At 34.8% G+C, this 20966-nt stretch overlaps 2 protein-coding genes across 6 annotated transcripts in view; both read right to left on the bottom strand.

The window, feature by feature from the left end:
- aurka (aurora kinase A) overlaps positions 1 to 20966 on the bottom strand; it is an 833084-nt gene that overhangs the window by 70288 nt on the left and 741830 nt on the right. The gene's annotated exons all lie outside the window — the stretch shown is intronic.
- On the bottom strand, positions 3176 to 15163 carry zgc:64106 (uncharacterized protein LOC393348 homolog). The gene is made up of 6 exons (XM_022676528.2): positions 13862 to 15163; positions 9113 to 9352; positions 7831 to 7920; positions 7492 to 7680; positions 4820 to 4929; positions 3176 to 3476 (listed from the first exon to the last, which is right to left on the bottom strand). The coding sequence occupies exons 1-6, from the start codon at positions 14022 to 14024 to the stop codon at positions 3297 to 3299; spliced, it is 972 nt and encodes a 323-aa protein (XP_022532249.1). The 5' UTR covers positions 14025 to 15163; the 3' UTR covers positions 3176 to 3296.

Below are 20966 nucleotides of genomic sequence, written 5' to 3'. Positions count from 1 at the left end.
TATTCATTTTCCAATCTACTTGGCCTACCTCATGTTTAAATTGTAGTATTTATTAATAAAAATATACATTAAAAATGAGCATTTTGCTCATTTATAACAATCACAACAAAAATAATAATAATATCAGTAATTCCGATAAACAATATTAATATAAACAAGCGTAAATATAATAATACAATACTATTAGTTTGCACATATGATTTTTATATATCTTGAATTTATACATGCATTGCTTTTAACAGCACTTAACAAACAAAAGCTTTTTATTTAATTTTTATTTCAAAATGTAAAAAATACTACATTTTTTCGAGTCTAGGCAGAGTACAAAAAATATATAGATTATTTTTTTTCTTTTTGTTGGACGTATGTTTTCAGCCATTTTTACACACATTATTTATTAATATAATGATGAATTATTTATTAAATGCCTGATAATTATTGTTATTATTTATATTTAATTTAATATACATTTAAAATATGTTTTTATTTTATTATTTTTTAAATTATATATATATTTTTATATTTCACATTTTGACATATAGATCATTTAATGAAATTTAATTTCTATATATTTATTATATATATTTATTATATATTTTTGTCAGTTGTTCCGCGTTAAACTGCACCGGTGCGCCCTCTGCTGGGAATATATCATCATAGCCTCTACTGCTTTAACACAAAAAGAAACAACTATTAGATTTAGTTGTTGGACTAGTATTTACATTTTACATGTGTGTAGGGGGGTTTGGTGAGAGGCACAACACAAAGCATTTGTGCTTAGAGCGCCCAAATGGCTCCTTTCTCCACCCGTTTCTCTACCCCTTTACTTCCTCTCCACCACTTTCTTCTTCACTAATTACTTATAAAGAAGTTTAAAGTATTTTCAGTTTCCAAGGTGACTCTCCTTCAGTGGCAATGTGATTCATAACTGCTTCCCTTGTGACTTCCTTTATAGACTCATTTCATTTGTTCCAGTGAATTTTGGTTTTATGCTGCAGCTCAGTGAGTGGCTTAAAGAGCTGTTTTATAGCTTATCTAAATTAGTTACAGAACTTAATAAACAGAAGAATGATAGAACCCAATTGTGATGTCATAATGGCGATTGCAAGGGAACCCCATTGTGATGTCATATGTGACTGTACTTTTCCAGGAAGATCAATGAGCTTAACCTGAATATAATGTTTTAGTTTGGATAATAATTTGTATAATATCTTTCACACCTTAAATTGTGTTTGTTATAATATTTATTTGTATATATTAGAAATAATTGTACCTTGCAAAACAGAAAAAAAGAGTTGTACAAAAGTGTTTTTTTTGTTTTGTGTTTAAAAAGTAAAGTAAAGTTAAGTAAAAATCCATCTAATATATAAACATAGTTATATTAATAATTTTAAAATCACTGCAGTAGGGTAGAAGGCAGTTGCATGTGAAATGTCATAAGTTATAACATTTTGACAAACAACTTTTGATAACAGAACAGTTAGTTCCCAACTGTACACATTCATAAAACTTTCTAAAACTAGGTTAAAAAAGTTACTTTTAAATCTTTTAAGTGTCACAGAGCAGCAGTAACTCAGGTACTGAGTGATCAGGATACACTGAGTGCAGAGTGTGCCAGTGCTGCTTGCTGGAGAGAAACATTGTACGCATTGTTGCTGATGGAAACCAGATGTCTGAAGTATTCAAGGTCTCACAGTGTTTATAGCTCACTCCATAGTGCACTGCATGGTACCAACAGACAAACACCAAGACCCCTGGTCTTTGATCTTGGAAACAAGATTTTGATTCAAATCAAATCAACTAAAACTGCATGTTTTACACACAAAATACAAACTTACACAAAACACAATTTATCATGACTGTATATGGGAGACTGACAGCAAGAAACTGGACTGTAATAAAAAATTCTGAGTAATATTCTTTTTACTGACAGAAATTTAGGAAAGACAATTAAAGTCAATTAGAAACTTACTCTAAACATTCAAAACAACCTAAGACAACAACTTGAGGAATGATAGTGCTTTCTTTTTTATGCATTATGATGCTTCTCTCCAAGATTCACCTGAGGACAATTTAGAATAAATTACCAAAATGTACCAAAAAAGTTTCATAGAAATGTATAAATTATGCATAAGAGATTATGACAACCTGTTCAGCACTTTTGCATGTAATGACCCAGGCAGTGACCGACAGCCTAAACGTTTTGGAGGGTAAGACAATTAAACAGATAATCAGCTCATCACATTTTGATGGGCACGACATAAGCAATGGATAATGCAAAAACAACAGCTGATAATTGAACATGACACGCATTTGCAAAATGTGAAACACAATGAGAAATGCACTTATGAAGTGACACAGAGATGTGGAGACTGAATGAACTGTTTTGAGAATTTCAATTCTGATCTGAAAAATGCACCAAATCGACTGAGAAAAACTGTGAAAAAAGAACAGAGCAGCCAATCAGAAAAGAGTCTAAGTTGCATCGGCCCAGATTAAATATAGGCCCGATTCTGTCCCAAATGCTCAGTTCGTGCATGTGGCAACAATTGCATGGCAGGTATGATACAGCAGTCAGTCAGTGCCACATGTGCCAACTGTCACATGGTCCCTGTCTGTTCTCATGCTTCTGTGTTTATTTACCTTTTTTTCTGGCCCTGTCTCATGTCTGTGTTATATCCCCACGTGACCTGTGCTCCTCGGTGTCTCCTGTCTCAGTAGTTTTCCACTCACCTGTGTTCCTTTGTAGCTCCGCCCCTTAGTCCCAGGTGTTTCCTGTTTCCCGTGTGTGTCCACCACTATTTATAGTCCGTGTTCCCTTTCTCTTGTGTCGGTCCTTGTATTATTTATTTTTAAGTCTGTTATGGTTGCGGCTCTGTTTCCAGTGTTTCCTGTTTTCAGTTTAGTTTCAGTTGTTTATATGTTTATTTTTGTCTTTTGTTTATTGTTAAATAAATATATTCGCATTTGCGTCCGCTCTGCTCGCCATTCCTTGCTGCACCCTGACACCAACAACCCGGTTTCTGAGTATAATAATATGGAAATTGGAATCACAACTGCAAATGCCTTTAAAATGTCTTTAATTAACATACATTGCTTTATGAACTTCTTTTCGTTTTTACTATATGTACCCCATAACTTATTTTGGTATTTAAAAAAATAGAGAAAAAAAGAATTTGGCTTTATATAGTATTTTTAATAGTGTGTTTACAAGCCATTAGATATTCCAACTTTTCAGAGCAGTTCTGTAATGCTGTATTGTGATAGGGCAGGAGATCTGCTGTTCTCTCAGTGCTTTAGAGCTTAGCAGTCAGTCTCTCGCAGTGCTCGAAGGCCTTGGCTCCTAAAGCAGGGTCTCTGGCCAGTGGAGCTGGGAGGACAAGGGAGCAGTCGCTGTCAAAATACTTCCCTGTGATCCCCTCAGTGTCTTCTGATACAGCGCAGTATATCGTACTGACTGCGCCTTCCTCTGAAGACTGAAATACATGAACACAAAGCATTAGGAACGTCTGAGGATTACATATTACAAGGCTTGTTGTTTTGTGTGTATTGGTACTATAAATTATAGAATTAGATGCTGTCAGCACCATAAAACTAATATGTACTGTTATGTAAAACAACATAACTGCTTTGTAAATGCTTTGTAATTTACTCAAGAATGTTTTTGGTTGCTTCAGATCCCACAGTTTTTGGCCTCAGCCTTTTTTTTTCACGTTAATGAAAGACTGTATGTGGTATGAAAGACTGAGTGTGGTGGTCTTGCCCCATCTGTTCCTCATATCAGATTTTCCTTCCGAGTTTATATGAGCGTTTTCTCATTGGCCAACAGACGCAGCCGTACTGGTTTCTTGGAAAACCTCTGCATGTGCATGTGTTTCCAGTAACTGTGTAACATGATGTCACTTTCTGAACCTGGACAGTCCATGGCCACATGTTTTCTCCTAAACACATGCTGTAATTGCTCCAATGTAAAAACCACACAATTTGTGAAGCTATTGCAGTTTTAGTCACTTTCTTAAGCTACTGATCTTCCACTATCCACTACATTCTGCAGGAGGGAGCCATGTTTGTTTACTTTGGTGGACCACTGATAGAGTTTAAACCCACAGTAATGATAAACAGATCATTTAGCTTGAACAGGAGTGTTTTAAATGCTGTGCTGAACTCATCAAGAGTTAATTACTTGAATTTCTTGTTTCTTAATAAAGTGTTTGAGAGCATCAGTTAAAGTAAAGTAGTGAAGAGGTAGAGTTACAGGTATACAGTGAATAGTGAATATTTGAGTAATGTTCTAATCCAGATTATGTAAAGAACTATTCAATTAAGTAAAGAAAAATGACTTTAGGAATGAAGATCAGTTCATCTAGAACATTTAAAGAACTTTTTAAGAAAGTATCCTCAAGTGCAGTGACAAAGACCATCAAAAACACAATTATGATGAAACTGGCTCTCATCAGGACTGTCCAAAGTAACGAAGAGCAAGAGTTCCCTCTGTTGTATGGGATAAGTTCATCAGAGTTACCAGCCTCACAAACCACAAGTCAACAGCTCACCAGATAAGAGCATCTAAATGCTGCTTCACAGAGTATTTTAGTTTTTTTTTTTTTTTTTTTTACATTTTTAAGTTACTACATGATTCCTTATGTGTTCCTTCATAGTCTGGAACACTTCACTATTAATTTACAATGTAAGAAAAAAAAAAGAAATAAAAACATTCAATTAGAAGGTGTGTCACAAATTTCCACTGTAATGTACATTAAATTCAAAATATGTGTTAAAGACAGTCTTAGATTTCAACTGAAGTGAATTAAGAAGTTACCTTGAAGAAGAAAAATCCAACCATGTTGAAGATCAGTCGAACAACAAAGTTATAGTGCCTCATAACTTCTGTCATCACTATTCCTGGATGCAGGGAGTTTGCAGTCACATCTGAAACCACACATACACACAAACACACACACACACACAAACAAAAATTGTTTCAGTACAAAAATATAAAATAAAAAAACCCCACAAAAGCACAGATCTAGGGAGTACACTAGAATTGAGTTTCAATATTAGGTTTGGGTTGGAATTCTTTATCACTTTATTTTTTATAAATATATAAATAGTTAAGTGCACTATTATCACTTTATCTCCATGCAAGAACATAAATCAATTAACCACTTTATCAGTAGAACGTAAATAAAAATAAAGCACACTTCTTCCCCCTTGTTCTTGTTCCACCTCTACTCTCAGTACAAGAACCACAATACTGTAAATACATTGTTAGATGCTGCTAAAGGCTAAAAACTCTTGTAAACTAAGTAAACCTAAATCTGAATTTGTGTGTGACTGAATCAAAAGTTGATTAAAAAATAATGTATGATTATACACTTGCAGTAATTCAACAAGACCTCCAGAAAGTCACAAAAGTTCCTGCATACTCATCTTCTAATTTTTATTTATATTTTAGAAATATTGATATGAAATGTAAAATTTACTGATGATCAGTGATGGTTTGTTTGGAGAGACATGTCATCTGCTGGTGTTGATCCACTATGTGTTTTATTATCAAGTCTAAAGTCAGTGCAGTTTTGTTTTCCCCACAAAATCTTACAGCACTTCATGCTTCCCTCTGCTACTGACAACTTTTATGGAGATGTGGATTTCATTTTCCAGCAGGACTTGGTGCACTGCCCACACTTCCAAAAGTACCAACTGGTCTTATATAATATTCTAACTTTCTGAGACACTGATTTTTGGGTTTTCATTGGCTGTAAGACATATAATCATCCACAATAAAATAAATACACCCTTAAAATAAATCACTGCACATTCTAATTTTTATTTATATTTTATAAATATATTAATATATTAAATATATACATTGTACAAGCTCACGTTTTACTATTAAACTAAATGCAGCACAAGGGCAACTCCTAATGGACATAAACAATAAAGGAAATGATCTGCCGTGTTTTATTACGTATAACATTACAGGGTCAAAATGAACGATTTGTAGAATTAGAAGCATTGCCCTAAACTAGCAATAAAGTTTACACATTTACAACGTTTAAAAGTCAGGTGAAGAGTTGAGTAACTACAAAAGTCAACAGAGAAAAGTCAAATTTAAGTAAATAATTAATTTATGGCTGAGAACTACTTTTATTATCTGTCTTTCACACTAAGGACTGACATTTTACACACAGTCAGAGGTCTCATATGTACACAAGAAAAAACTAGCTTTTCTGTTGATATGATATTCATTACACTGCAGAGAAAACAAGGAGTTTAGGGTCATTAAACCTGTAGATTATATAGTTACATAATGCTGTATGCTTTATATAAACACACGTACATAGATACTTTAACAAAATTCTAGATGATCGGTTTACTGGCAGTGGACAGTAATGACTTGATTTGCAAGTGATCAGGACTAATACAGCCAATGAACTTTAAAAAAATTAGAAATTTAGAATATTATTAAAAAAAGATTTTAAATTGTTCTTAATTTAAGTAATTCAGTTCAAAATGTGAAATTACTCATATATTATATAGATGTATTAAAAACACAGAGTGATCTATTTTAAGCGTTTATTTCTTGTATCTTTGATGATTATGGCTTACAGCCAATGAAAACCCAAAAATCAGTGCCTCAGAAAATTTCAATATGATATAAGACCTATTGGTACTTTTGGCAGTGTGGGCAGTGTGCCAAGTCCTGCTGGAAAATGAAATCCGCATCTTCATAAAAGTTGTCAGCAGCAGAGGGAAGTATGAAGTGCTGTAAGATTTTGTGGGAAAACAAAACTGCACTGACTTTAGACTTGATAATAAAACACAGTGGATCAACACCAGCAGATGACAGACATGTCGCTCCAAACCATCATTATACAGTTAAAACTGTGGTCAGAAAAATCAGTATTCCAGATCTTTTTTTTTTTAAGAAATGGACACTGTGTGTTCTGCACCAGAGATAAAAAGGACCATCTGGACTGTTCTCAAAAACAAGTCCAAAAGCCAGGGTCTGTCATGGTATGGGGTTATGTTAGTACACTTCAGTGATGCAGCATTGATGCACGGAAAACTTAGAGCATCATATACTGTCTTCAAGACGACGTCTTTTCTAAAGTAGTCCATGGATTTTTCGGCAAGACTATGCTAAACCGCATGCTGCACACATTACAAAGGCATGGATGAAAAGCTGTGGATGAAAAGGGTTCTGACCTGTTCGGACCTGTCCTGAATACAGAATGCCAAGGTTTTATTTAATTTTTGAGAGAATGAATGGGAATATTACAAAATGGTAAAGGAATGTGTATCTGGTCTGAAATGAAGTTTACCAGAAAAAAAAAAACCCTGAAAAATCTTGGGTTAATTCTGCCTGCAATCAAATAAAAGTTAAGTAAACGTAAGAAAAAAAATATATTTTTTGCATTTTCTATAATGTCCCAACTTTTTCTGATTTGAGTTTTTTTTTTGTGGTTGATGTGCACTGTTGTCCCTTACCTGTTCCCTTAAGCCTGCGTGCCAGCTCATTAGTCCAGATGATATTGTGGAGCTTGGTGTGATTGTACACAGCGTCCATCGTATAGACCAAGTTTTCCCCGCGGAAATGAGAGAAGTCCACTTTTCCTCTCCAGTGATTTGCTGAGGAAACGTTCACAATGCGAGCCGGAGCTGATTTCTTCAAGAGGTCTGATAAGAGCAAAGGGAAACGGCACACCCTATCAAAAACACTACAGTGAAATTGTGAAATATGATGCAGTTTTCTAATCAAAAGTTTTTTTTTACTTTTATTTAAGGGGGTTCAGTTATAGTGAAGGTGAAAGAGAGGTAAAGTCTGACCTAGCAGCAGATTAGTGAGCAGGAAAGGCCCCACGTGATTGGTGGCGAAGGTTATGTCCAGTCCGTCTGCGGTCATTCCCTTGGGGAGGCCTGCACACAATAGACATCCGGTCATTTAGCTTCTAGTTTAAAGCAGAAGACAACCAGAACTCAAGCTCAAGGGCTTTAAGTTCTTAGCCTTTTATACAGTCATACAACCTTTTCTTATATGTTCTTTTCTTATAAAAATCTGCCCTATTAAAATGTTCAGTAGTCTTTAAATAAGTTAACTGTGCATAGTAAACCATACAAATGTACACAACTTTTCTAGGCTTTTCATTTAAACCCTCATCATCAAAAAAGTGTTTTAAATATAGCGTCAGGTTTCAATGCTATTCTAAAAGAAGGTAAATTTGTTTTTGAATTGTCCCATTCAGCTGCTACTTAGCTGTATATCCCCCATCACTGGTGATGCCACAACACAAGGAGGGTGAAGACTAGCACACGCCTCCTCCGATACATGTGAAGTCAGCCGCCGCCTCTTTTCAAACTGCTCCTGATGCAGCATTGCCGAATAGCATCACAGCACACTCGGAAGAAAAGCACAGCGACTCGATTCTGATACATCAGCTCACAGACGCAGCCTTGGGAGTGATGAGGGAAAAGAACATAATCTATCCACCCAGAGAGAGCAAGGCCAATTGTGCTCTCTCAGGGTGGCTCTCTCAGCTGATGGCAAACTGCATGCCCGGGATTCAGACCAGCGATATCCTTATGTCTTTGGTCTGACCAAAAGAGGTAGTTTTGGCCAATATCTTCTGAACCAGGATAGTTTGTTTGTTACAAAGATGTATTCTTTTAATTAATCATGGCTTTGTTTTGGGCAAAAGGTAAAATAATTCAATCAGCTTGCCATTCCCTTTTAGAGTCAGGTGTGCTCTGACTTTGGCAGTTTGCTATTTCAGGGAAGCAGCTACCTGGATGTGTCCAACGAAGAGAAAACTGACCTGTTGATGAAACTTTTGCGTAGGTTTGCATGGGTTTGTGCACTGCTGACAATTTATGTTTTACTGTTGACATCTGTCTAGGTTGTGTTGGGTCAGTGGTGCATCTGTGTTTTCTATTGCCAAGATAGCAATACGCCAGAAATGTACCTTAACATACCTGATATGTGGTGCTTTTTTTAGGTACAAACACTAATATTGCTGAGATAAATGGATTAGTGTAATTTGCTTTGTTGCCTGAAACATTTGCACACTACTGTATAACGACTCATTTTATTGGCCAACCAACCACACAGTACCTGAAGCCCCAGCATTATTGACCAGTATATGAAGCTCCTTCTCCTCCTCTAGGATCTGGGCAGCAAACTTGCGGACCGATTCAAGGGAGGACGTGTCCACCAGCCGCAGGTGAACGTCCTGGTTGCCGCTAAGCTTTCGAATCTCGTTCAGAGCTCCTGTTCCACGGTCCTTGCTTCTGCAGGCCAGAATGACCCGTGCTCCACGCCGAGCAAGGTCCAGGGCGATGAACTTTCCTATCCCTGTGAAGGAGATATAAACAGGAAGATAGAGGGAAGAGAGGTAGGAACAGAAGGGTGTGAACAACGAGCTGAAATAATATTTCCAAATATCAAATAACTGCTTACTTTTAAAATGTGTGGATATTTTTTCTCATATTTATCTAAAATAAGAGCTTATATAATAGTGTTATCTGAGCTGTAAAAGGGAAATGAAGTAAAAAAAAGTCTCTTAATATCTGTCTTAGGCAGATATAAATGATTACAGGTGACACCTGTCAAATTTTAAATAAAGCACCCTTTGGTGAGAGACTGTTGACTGCTAAACTTGCCTCTACAATGCATTTTGATTATGTATAATTAACAGATAACTTTTTACTTCTACTGGAGAGCGTGAATCTGATTGTGATTGGATGTAGTCAGAGAAGTATAAACATATACCATTCTGACACCCTATTGGTTTATACTGTGATCCATCACACCTGCACACGTCCTGCCCCCCCACACAAGATGATCCGCACAGAGACTCAAGAGAACTCCAGACATACGTCCAACTAAGCTTCTTTAATATATTTAGATTCTATTAAAAAACATTCATTTTCAATGAGCATATATGCAATCAAAACAGGAAGCCTAGTGCATCCCAAATTATATTATCAACATTAACATTTAATATAACATTTGAGTCATTATGGCTTTTAGAAAAATGTGTTTTGGGGAGGAGGGCGGTGAGGTGGTGAACTATAGGACTCTGTGACGCAGCCTAAGCTTTTGTCATTAATACTTTTATACTTTATATAAGTAGTTTTTAAACCAGTACTTTTACACTTTTATTTAAAGAGTAAAAATATTGAGTTGATACTTTAACTTCTACAGAAGTATTTTATTAAACCCTAGTATCTATAAGTCTACGTGAGTTATGAATGTGAATACATTTGATACTTTTGCAGTTGACAGACTTTGAGAGGGATTGCATCATGTGGCTGAGAGCAGCAGGATAGTCGATGAATTTTAATAAATTGCCTGCTATCTAGACCAGGGGTGTCCAAACATTAAATATATAGGCGAAATATATTTGAAGTCACGGGCCACAGACTCTGTAATAAAACAAATAATGGAATATATCACTTTAAATAATACTTTTTTCCTGATTATTTCATTTACACACCATTTTACTTGACTTACTATCTTTATCTTTGACAGTGTTGTGTAAACTAAGATCTTTCAAATTGATGTTTAATTTCATGATGTCTCTTAATATAAAACTCCCTAATTACGGCAACTTTTAGACTCTGTTTTTCTGCGCTAGAAATGCGCACTCTCTCCGCTTTTAGACTCTTTGGCCCGTTTTTCTGCGCAAAAAATGCACACCCTCTCCGCTTTTAGACTCTTTGGCCCGTTTTTCTGCGCAAAAAATGCACACCCTCTCCGCATTTAGACTCTTTGGCCCGTTTCTGACACCTAGCGTTCAAACTTTGAATCTCATAGTATAAAAATCTGTTTAACAGCGGGCAAACTTTCATTCTATTTCTAATAGACCTCGCGGGCCGCTCCAAAAAAGGAAAAAGGCCGCAAATGGCCCGCGGGCCGTAGTTTGAACACCCCTGATCTAGACCGTTTGTCAGTTACCTATTGTTGCCTTCATTTGCAGTAATGTCATAAACAAGAAGCTCCCATCCATTTTGTCTTTAGCATCAAATCTGGGTTCTGTTTGGGATCAGATGATGGTCAAGTTCAAGTATGGAAATCCTTCCAACTGGCATTTTTCAGCAGGATAATGCTCACCCACACTCAGCAAGAGTTTCTCTGGTGTCCCTCTCTTTTTTTTTATGCCTGAAGTATATGTCTCTCTTCAAGTCAGTCTATTGCATCTGAGATCTTGAGTCATCCCTCTTTGACCTGGGTGCATTTTTTTTATTAAGCAATTCTGGTGTGGACTTGCTTTAATTTTTAGTTTTGGATCATTGTCCTGTTGCATTACCCAACTTCTACTTAGTTTCAGCTGACATACAGTAATTTTACATTATCCTGTTGTATAAATTTTTATACTTGGCAATTCATCTTCCCCTTAATGATTGTAAGGTGGCCAGGTAAGCATACTTTACAGCTGGGAGTTTTTTTTCATTATGATGTATTAATATTTACTGAAAAATTGTGCTATAGAGTACACACTCTGTCTGGTCTTGTATATTTGGCATACGGTATTCATCTTCTGGCTATTAAGTGATTTTCCAGGTTTGCTGGAATAATTTGGTAAGCAGTAGCACATTAACTGCCTTTGGATTCTTGAAATATTTTTACAGTGATAATATCATTTCCTGTGCATTTCCCTGTGCCAGTTCTCAGGATCTGCGTGACTTGCTTCTCTTGAACGGCATGTTCCTTTTTGTGTCTTTTTACCACTGGCATCTGAGTAGTAGAACTTGTTTGAATTCCATTTCATTCGTTCGTTTAATTTTTTTAACCCTTTATTTTTGTTTCCATTTGAGTCACGCATTTTTAACGCCGTTAAAACGGACTGGTCTGAGCAGTGAAATTAACCAGACTGCTCTAATAAGCTGAACTCTGGACGAAATACCAACTCTCTGACAAATTTCTGTTTAAGATTCTTTAGGGAAGCTTGAATTACAAGAACATTGTGGGTCCAAAGTAGATTCAGCAACTAAACACGGGCTAGGCTGCCAAACTACACTGGAATCCTGGGTACGTTGACGTAATTTGTTGACTCAAGTAATATTTACTCAGAATTGAGTTAATTAGATTTAACACTTTTAGTTTTTTTACCTAAATTATAAGATAATTTAATATATATTTTTTACATCAACTACTTTTCAAAATAATCCCACTTTAAACTTATTCTACTGTTAGATAATACAACAGATTTGCATTTAGTCTATTTTATTTCAAGTAAAATACAGACTTAAAATTATCATAGAAAATTATATGGTGCAAAAAAAAATCTATATACTAGTAAACAGTATAGCATAAAGTCAATTCAAAGTTAGAGACCAGACAATTAATCTATGATATAATATATATATATATATATATATATATATATATATATATATATATATATATAATATGAGCTACATGTTTGCTTAAGCCCAGTTAACAAAGAACATTAAAAAAACATTTAGCAACATTTTAAATTTTAAAATACTTGTTTTCTGGTTAGTTTTACTAACCAAAAATTGTTAGCTGGGAGGTTGCCTGGGGAGTGAGTACTCATTGATGGCGAGTGTCAGGAACTGTCAGGAACACACCCATTATACAAACAGACTGTGCCAAAAGCCAGTAGAAAAGAAGAATTCAAATTATTAAACATTGATTTAACTCTATTTAAATGTACATTTGGCCACATTTTTTTTAGTTTTTACCCATATTTTAAACGATGATGGTCTTCTCTATATAAAGTATCTGTTTTCCCAGCAGCATTAAGCAAAAAATAGAAAAGTGTAATTCGCTGTTTGAGCCCCAAATAAAGGAGACTCTTTACACATGCATTTCTGGACAAGCTGAGTGATACAGAACTATTACTGAACGTAAAAGAAGCATGTGGACTGAGGTGTATTAAACCAAGCTGAACTGTTTGAATTTTTGCACCAGGAGTAAAGCAGCATAAAGTTACCCAAAAGCAGTGTGTAAGACTGGTGGAGGAGAACATGCCAATATGCATAAAACTATGAAAACCAGAGCTATTCCACCAAATATTAAATATTAACTTCTTTTCTTTGCATTATTTGAGGTCTTTTATTTCAGCCATTCTCATTTTCTAAAAAAAATAATGCCCTAAATGAATATATTTTTACTCAAAATTCAGGAGAAGTGTTGTGCGTAGTTTATAGAATAAAACAATAATGTTCATTTTACTCAAAAATATACTTATAAATTGCAAAATCCGAGAAACTGATTCAGAAACTCAAGTGTTCTCTTAATTTTTTTCAAGAGCTGTATGTTTATCTACAAATACTGATATTGCTATGCACTGTACGCCCACATAAGTTTAATTAACTTGAAAACTGAATGTGCGTCACATACTTATTGTACACTAGAATAACTAATAAAGTCTTAACATTTTGATTTACTTGGTTAATTTAACCCAAAAAAACCTTTAAGCAAATATACAAGTTATACAGTTATAACAAGTGTTATAACTCTGTGTGTCCTTGTATAACCCCTGTAATGCAGGAGTGAACACTTTTGTAAGGTAAGGTTGAGGAAATGAGTTTATTTCAAGATAAATCATGGTCACACCACATGACATTTTGTACAGACGTAGCTAATTTGTCTGGATGATTATTTATACATACTTTGTAATATGAATAAGTCTACATAACATTCTTTTGAACTTCAAAAGTTACTCTTATTTTTATAGCTTTAAAATTGCCCTGTTTTGTCATTGATCAAAATATTAAAAGCCAATAAAGTATATAAAGTATGTAAAGTATCGCTTTATAAGGTCATAAATGCATTTACGGAACAGATCCACACACACTATCAGTGCACTGTGGTGTGAAGAATTCAGCCTACCTGTGTTTGCTCCGGTCACTATCGCTGTTTTGCCATTGAGCTTAACTGCACACGCCCCAGGGTTCCACCGGCCTCTTCGCTGGGCGCGGGTCACCGCAGCCAGAAGCACGGTGCAGGCGAACCACAGCGGGTGGGAGAGGAGGTCTGTGTACTGCCACGACATTTAGAGAGAGAGGGATAGAGAGAGATCCCGCACAGCTTTACACAGTCTGTCTCTTAAACAGTCCCGGAGTGTAGCAATGAAGGACAGCCAGTGCCCTCCCTCCCAACCCAAAGTCCAACTCTCCTAAAGCTGCAAAGTCCAAGTCCAAAATCCAGGTCCAAACACTGCTAAACCCAGCACTTAACAACACAAGTCCAAATTCTGTTCCAAAACACAGCCAAGTCCTAGTCCAGTTGTTAAAAACTATTTAAGACTAAATCCAGCACTGAATACAGCAAAGTCCATGTTTAGTAATTTAACACAGTTAAATACAGCACTGAAATACTGAAAAGTTCAAGTTTAGTACATAAACACGACCAAATCCAAGTTCAGTACATAAACACAGAAAAATGTTGCTTAAACACAGCTAAATCCAAGTTTAGAACTTAACAACAGCTAAATTCAATACTGAAATATGTTAAAGTCCAAGTTCAGTATATAAACACAGTTAAAACCAGCACTGAAATACTGCAAAAGCCCAGGTTCAGTACACCAACAGCCAAGTCCAAGTCCAAGTCCAAGTACTTTAACAGAGGTCAATTCTGCACTTAAACACAGCCAAACCCAAGTTCAGTACATAAACTGAGATGAATTCAGCACTTAAACACAGCCAAACCCATGTTCAGTTCTTTAACACAGCTAAATTCAGCACTGAAATACTGTGCTCCAAGTTCAGTACTTTAACACAGTTGAAGTCAGCACTGAAATTTTAAGTTCAGTACATAAACACAAAACAATTCAGCACTTAAACACAGCCAAATCCAAGTTCAGTACATAAACACAACTAAATACAAGTTCATTACATAAACGGAGCTAAAATCAATAAATAAACACAGCTAAATCCAAGTTCAGTACATAAACACAGCCAAATCCGAATCCAGTATACAAAGACAAAGCAAATTCCAAGTTCACAATTAATAACCAAGTCCAAGTTCAGCACTGAAACACAGCTGAGTAGAAGTTCATTACTTGAACAGAGCCAAGTCCAAGTTAAGTATTTAAAAACAGCAAATCCAAGTCCAGAATTAATGACAGCAAAGTCCAAGTTCAGCACCTAAACACAGGGATATCCAAAAAAGTCCTGCCCCCTGAAATACAGGAATCCCAGCACTATTGACACTAAATAGGCCAGCGCTCTGAGACTGATTGTTGTGGGCAGGGCTCTCTCTCTCTCTCTCTCTCTCTCTCTCTCTCTCTCTCTCTCTCTCTCTCTCTCTCTCTCTCTCTCTCTCTCTCTCTCTCTCTCTCTCTCTCTCTCTCTCTCTCTCTCTCTCTCTCTCTCTCTCTCTCTCTCTCTCTCTCTCTCTCTCTCTCTCTCTCTCTCTCTACCCCCTCTTCAGATCTCATATGAAAGACAAACAGCTGCTTCAACAGCTTCACTTTATTAGAGCCTGTTTCTTGTTACTCTTCTTTTTGATGGAACAGAATTTTATTCACTACAGTAAATCTTTTTGTTTGAACCCTTGTGAAAAGTAAGAATACTTTATCTCAGCAGCACCCTTTAAAAAAATAATAATATAATACAGTTTTGTCCAATTGCTAAAACACAATTTTGCAAACTAGGCTGGTTTTATCAAAATATTGTACACAACTCACTAAACCACACAACACCCAAACTGCACAATACCTGCATATATCCTGCATAATGAAGCATTGAAACCAAAACTACATCAAATCGAATCATCAAAAATCAAACTTTTACTCCAAATAAACACACACACTTTACCATAATTCTAAAGTAGTTCAAATTGTAGAAATGTCTTAAGATTTTTCACATGCACAGAAATATATTTGCAGATACAAATATAAACACACACTGCCATAACCTTTTTTTAAATTATTTTTTTTACCAAACAGAGCAGTGCAACAAATTTACCGCAGATATATTTACATTATATCTACATTTTCGGATGACGGAGGCGACAGTAAAACAGCTGAGGTTGGGCTGCATTTAATTTAATTTAAACAAAAAAACAATTTACTTTTTCATATGATTCTAAACCCATAAGAATGTTGGATACAACTTTAAAATAAGACTACCGTTATAAAGGGTTTATAAATGGTTTACAATTAGTTTATTGATGGTTACTAATTAGGTTGTAAATACCTTAAAATAATTAATAATCAGTTATAACATATACATAGAAAGGGCAGCAATATAGATGGTTGTGGGTTCACTATATTAACAACAGGTCATTCTTGCCCTTTCTATTTATGTGTTATAACTGATTATTAATGATTTTTAAGGCGTTTACAACCTAATTACCATTATTAACTAATTGTAAACCCTTTATAAACCCTTTATAAAGGTAGTCTTATTTTAAAGTGGTTCCGAATGTTATGTTTCACTATAGTTAGAGTCTTGTTTAATGGTAAAGTTTAGGTTTGGTTAAGGTTACAGATGAAAAAACTTTCAGCCAAACCTGTTAGCGAGCGTTATCATTCAGGTCAAATAAAGCGCATGAAGTTCATTTGAAAGTAAAACCGTTAAAAAACCAGTAAAACAAGAAATATGAGATGTTCGCCGATTCTATAACGCACAATTCATAAAGGTCTTTGCTTTAGGTCATTCAAAACCCCACCGGACTACTATGCCTGAGTCCAGAACATTGAATAAGTTGCAATTAAATACAAAAAATATTTTTGCATCTCTGAACATATTTCTGCCCAATAAAATACCAGATCTAAAAATCAAACATTTACTATTGTACTAATTGTTCTAATTACAGTTATCTTTTTTGCTGGTTTTACTTTTCTGGATGGTTAAACTTTAATGCCACTATTTACCAATTAATTAATAAAAGACACTTTAACCACAGACAGTGTCTGTTCAAGTGCATCTAAAACGCCTATTTGCCTATTATAGCAGAGAATAGATCATCTATTTAAATTAAGAGTGGGGTCAGCTAACTTGGGACACTTTTTGGTAAATAACTTTTTTAAAGACCATCAAACAAGCTTTGTATGAGATCATTCTACTTCAGGTATTTTACTGGACATTCTACATTTATAAAATAAAAAGAAACAGTCATTAAATGACATGTCTGTGACTGTTACATAACCAATAATAAACAACTGTTATTGTGATTATGTAATGCTTAAATTAAAATCACTCAGTTCCAAGACTATCCAAATGTGCATGATACATAGGTTTATTCCATGTGTATTTAACATGTATTTAACAGAAATACAGCTCTGGAAAAAATTAAAAGACCACTTGAAAATGATGAGTTTCTTTGATGTGACCAAATTGAAAACCTCTGGAATATAATCAAGAGGAAGATGGATGATCACAAGCCATCAAACCACCAAACTGAACTGCTTGAATTTTTGCACTAGGAGTATAAAGCATAAAGTTATCCAAAAGCAGTGTGTAAGACTGGTGGAGGAGAACATGCCAAAAAACAGGGTTATTCCTCCAAATATTGATTTCTGAACTCTTAAAACTTTATGAATATGAACGTGTTTTCTTTGCATTATTTGAGGTCTGAAAGCTCTGATCAAAAAATGACAATACTGTGGCTAAAAATCAAACATTTACTATTGTACTTAATTTCTAATTACAGTCATCTTGTTTTGCTGATTTTACGCTCCTTAATGGTTGAACTTTAATGTGGCTGTAATTAATAAAGTACATTCTGTGCAAGTGCATCTAAAACATGCATATTTAGCTTACTGTGGAAGGGAATAGATCATCTATTTAATTTAGAGTGGAATCAGCTTAAATGGGACACTGTTTGGTAAACTACTTATTAGACCATAAAGAAAGCTTTGTATGAGATGTAATATTTTTAATACATTGATGCAGGTCTCTTAAATAATTATTTGTTTAGAAAATCGGTTGTTCAGTTATAGTAGGCAAGAGGAAACTGCTAAGTTGTCCTCTCTTACTGTTCGAATTCTCGTACCAAGTGAAATTATCAAATTTCTGGATATTTTTTTTTTTTTTGAGTGGAAGAATTTTTATCTTATTAAGCATTGCCTAAGAGTAAAATTATTGCATATTTTAGGAATAATAATCATAACCAGTCCTACCTAGAATTTTCAACGTTTGTTAACTCAAAACAAACACAACGTCAAGTCAAGTTATTTTGATACTTGTGTCCAAATTTAAGCCAAAAAAATTGATTTTTGCTTGATTTAAGTCTTTTTAAAAAGAAATCTTGCAAAAAAAAATGGCAAAAAACATCCTTGTCACATCAATTAATTCAGTCTATTTAAGACACATGTCTGAACAGCAGGCAAATGAGCTGGCAATAAATGATTAGGCAGGTATATAGCTATTTTTTTTAAATTAAACTTAACATAAAAATGATACTAAACACTTATTCAGGCAGATACAGTAGCTGAGTCCTGAAGTGATTCTTGGCCTGAACAGAAGTCCAAGTTTAGCCCTGCATGTGTCCACACTTGATTTGCAACAGATCTACAGTGTATTTTCTGATAATAATCTTGCATGATAATGGCATCCAGTGGTTGAACTGTGTTGTTACAGCTGTCTGTGGGATGCTTTGCACTTTTAAAATTGGACTAAATTAAATGTAATTTTCCACAAATTGTTTTTTTCCCTTTTATTTAATATATTTTCTCCCCATTAGATTTTTTTTTTATTTTTGTCACATTTTTGTTCTGTTTATTTTTTTAAAAACATAAATGTCCTTAAAATAGGATTGCTGTAATAAACATTGTTAAACCTTTAAATGACACATATGTATTAAAATGGAGCTATTTTTTATTGTATTGTCCAACTAAAATAAAAACTCTACATATATAATATATCCTTGCCTATTTTACTTTAGAAATTGCTGGTAAACTTCATAATTTATTGTTCCATCAATCATGGCAAGCTCTCCTGGCCCAGGTGCACCAAAAGAGGCTCAAACTGCGACACTACCACCACCATGTTTTACAGCTGGGATAATGTTGTTTTTATGCTGTAATGCAGTGTTTTACTTTTTTTTTTCCTACAGAAATAATGGTTCCTTTAAACCAAAAGATACATTTTGCTGTCGTCAGTACATAAAACATTGTTCCATAGCTTCAACACTTTTGGTAATATCACAAAAAATACTGCATTTACATAGATTTGTTTATTTGTTTGTTTACTGGATCCCCATTAGCTGAGGCAGATGCTACACAACAACAACAAAATAATACACATTATACTATAGATCTACTGTATATTCACATATTCAGCCTACAGCAGCTTAGCCCCACCCATTTAAACTACATCCCATTGGTTCAGATTCTCCAGTCTGGATCATCTTTCTAGTAAATGCTTAAAATGAGAGGGATATTTTGGACCATTTGTCACTAGTGGTGGGAATCACAGGGCATCTCACGATACGATATTATCACAACATGGTGCCCACGATAAAAACGATATCACAATATTATGATTATGTGATACTTAATACAGTATATTGCAATGTTTTGATGAAACTGGCTCTCATCAGGACTGCCCCAGAAAAGGAAAACTATTCCCTGCGATACTTAACGTCATCTTTGTTACTGAATATAGGATAAAATACTCCTAAATAATTATACTCATATAATAATTAAGCAAAAAAACAAAACAAAACAGGAATTATGTATTTATTGCTGTAGGTTTTTACAGAACTAGAGAACCAATATTCTTAACTTTATGACTTTAAACTGGGGGACAAATCTTAAGGAGTTTAGAGTGTTTATGTTTTATTAAAATATTGATATTTGATACCATGTAACCATCATTTTTGCTATATCGATATTTTGCAACAATTTCCTCTCCCTGCTCCTCAGGTCTTGCTATTTGGGTGTGTGGTGCAATGTCTTATTTTTCTTATCGTCTCAGAACACACCACACACACACACACATAGAAAACAAGAAAAATGTACCAGAATAAAAAAAGAGTGATAAATAAAAGGTGTAATGTACTTGTGACCCAGTGAGATTTTTTGACAGCAAATTATTCTAGATATATTAAATTAATGTTAGAATTAAAAAACTTAAAGACCACCCCTGTGTAGCCTGTTTAAAATATGTTTAGAGTGTGTCTGTGCAGAGAGAGTATATCAGCACTGCAGATACAAAACGAACACATGCAGCTTCCTGATAGAAAACAGACCAATAATATGCTCTAACTGTATAACGGTGAATAGTTTCATGCTCTAAATATGTAGGTTTAATTGTACATTAATATATATTTGTAATATAACCTGCAGTAATAATTTTATTAGTGCCTCTGTTAAGGTCTTTTACTATATTTCCTAGAATAATCCACACCATAATAACACTAACACAGGTGTTGACACTTCCAATTATAGGCTGACTACTGGCTCAGTTTCCCCTGAGTACTGATTTGCTGCTCCTGTGTGATTTTGCAAAGTATTGACACACTTATTAGTCGTTACTGAGTGATTTGTTTGTGCATTGTTGTCTGTTTCTATGGTTTTGACCATTGTTTTTTGTTTTACTGTAATTGTGTTTTATTTAAAACAAGAAATTAATAACTTAAAAAGTGCACAAGAAGCTAATTAAAAGTCACTGTTTACATACCATAATGCTAGCAGTGGTGTTTAATACGCTTCTTGTGCACTTTTTAAGTTACTAATGCTTTTTTTTAAATGTCAGGGCTCTCCGGATACTAGCAAGGAGGTGTGGAGCTGCTTTGAGCTGGATAACGGTGAAAAAAGCGATTTATCGGGACAAATTATGCCCCGTGTCACCCAGTCTAAAGGGTGTTTGTTGGATCTTGGAATGCTGTGGGAGAGCGGAGGTGTGCCATTCATCAAAGGTAAGAACCAATAAAAATTTTCTTGGAATTACTTGGAAAAACTTATTTTACATGAACTTTCATTCAAAATTAAGAACATTTTTGCCTTCTCCTGTAAAATCAAGTATTTACAGATGGTTATTTTTCA

This window comes from Astyanax mexicanus, chromosome 17 (genome assembly GCF_023375975.1).
Source record: "Astyanax mexicanus isolate ESR-SI-001 chromosome 17, AstMex3_surface, whole genome shotgun sequence".
In the NCBI taxonomy this organism is placed as follows: Eukaryota; Metazoa; Chordata; class Actinopteri; order Characiformes; family Acestrorhamphidae; genus Astyanax; species Astyanax mexicanus.
The sequence above is the reverse complement of the archived record's forward strand: the minus strand, read 5'-3'. Positions and strand labels throughout refer to the sequence as shown.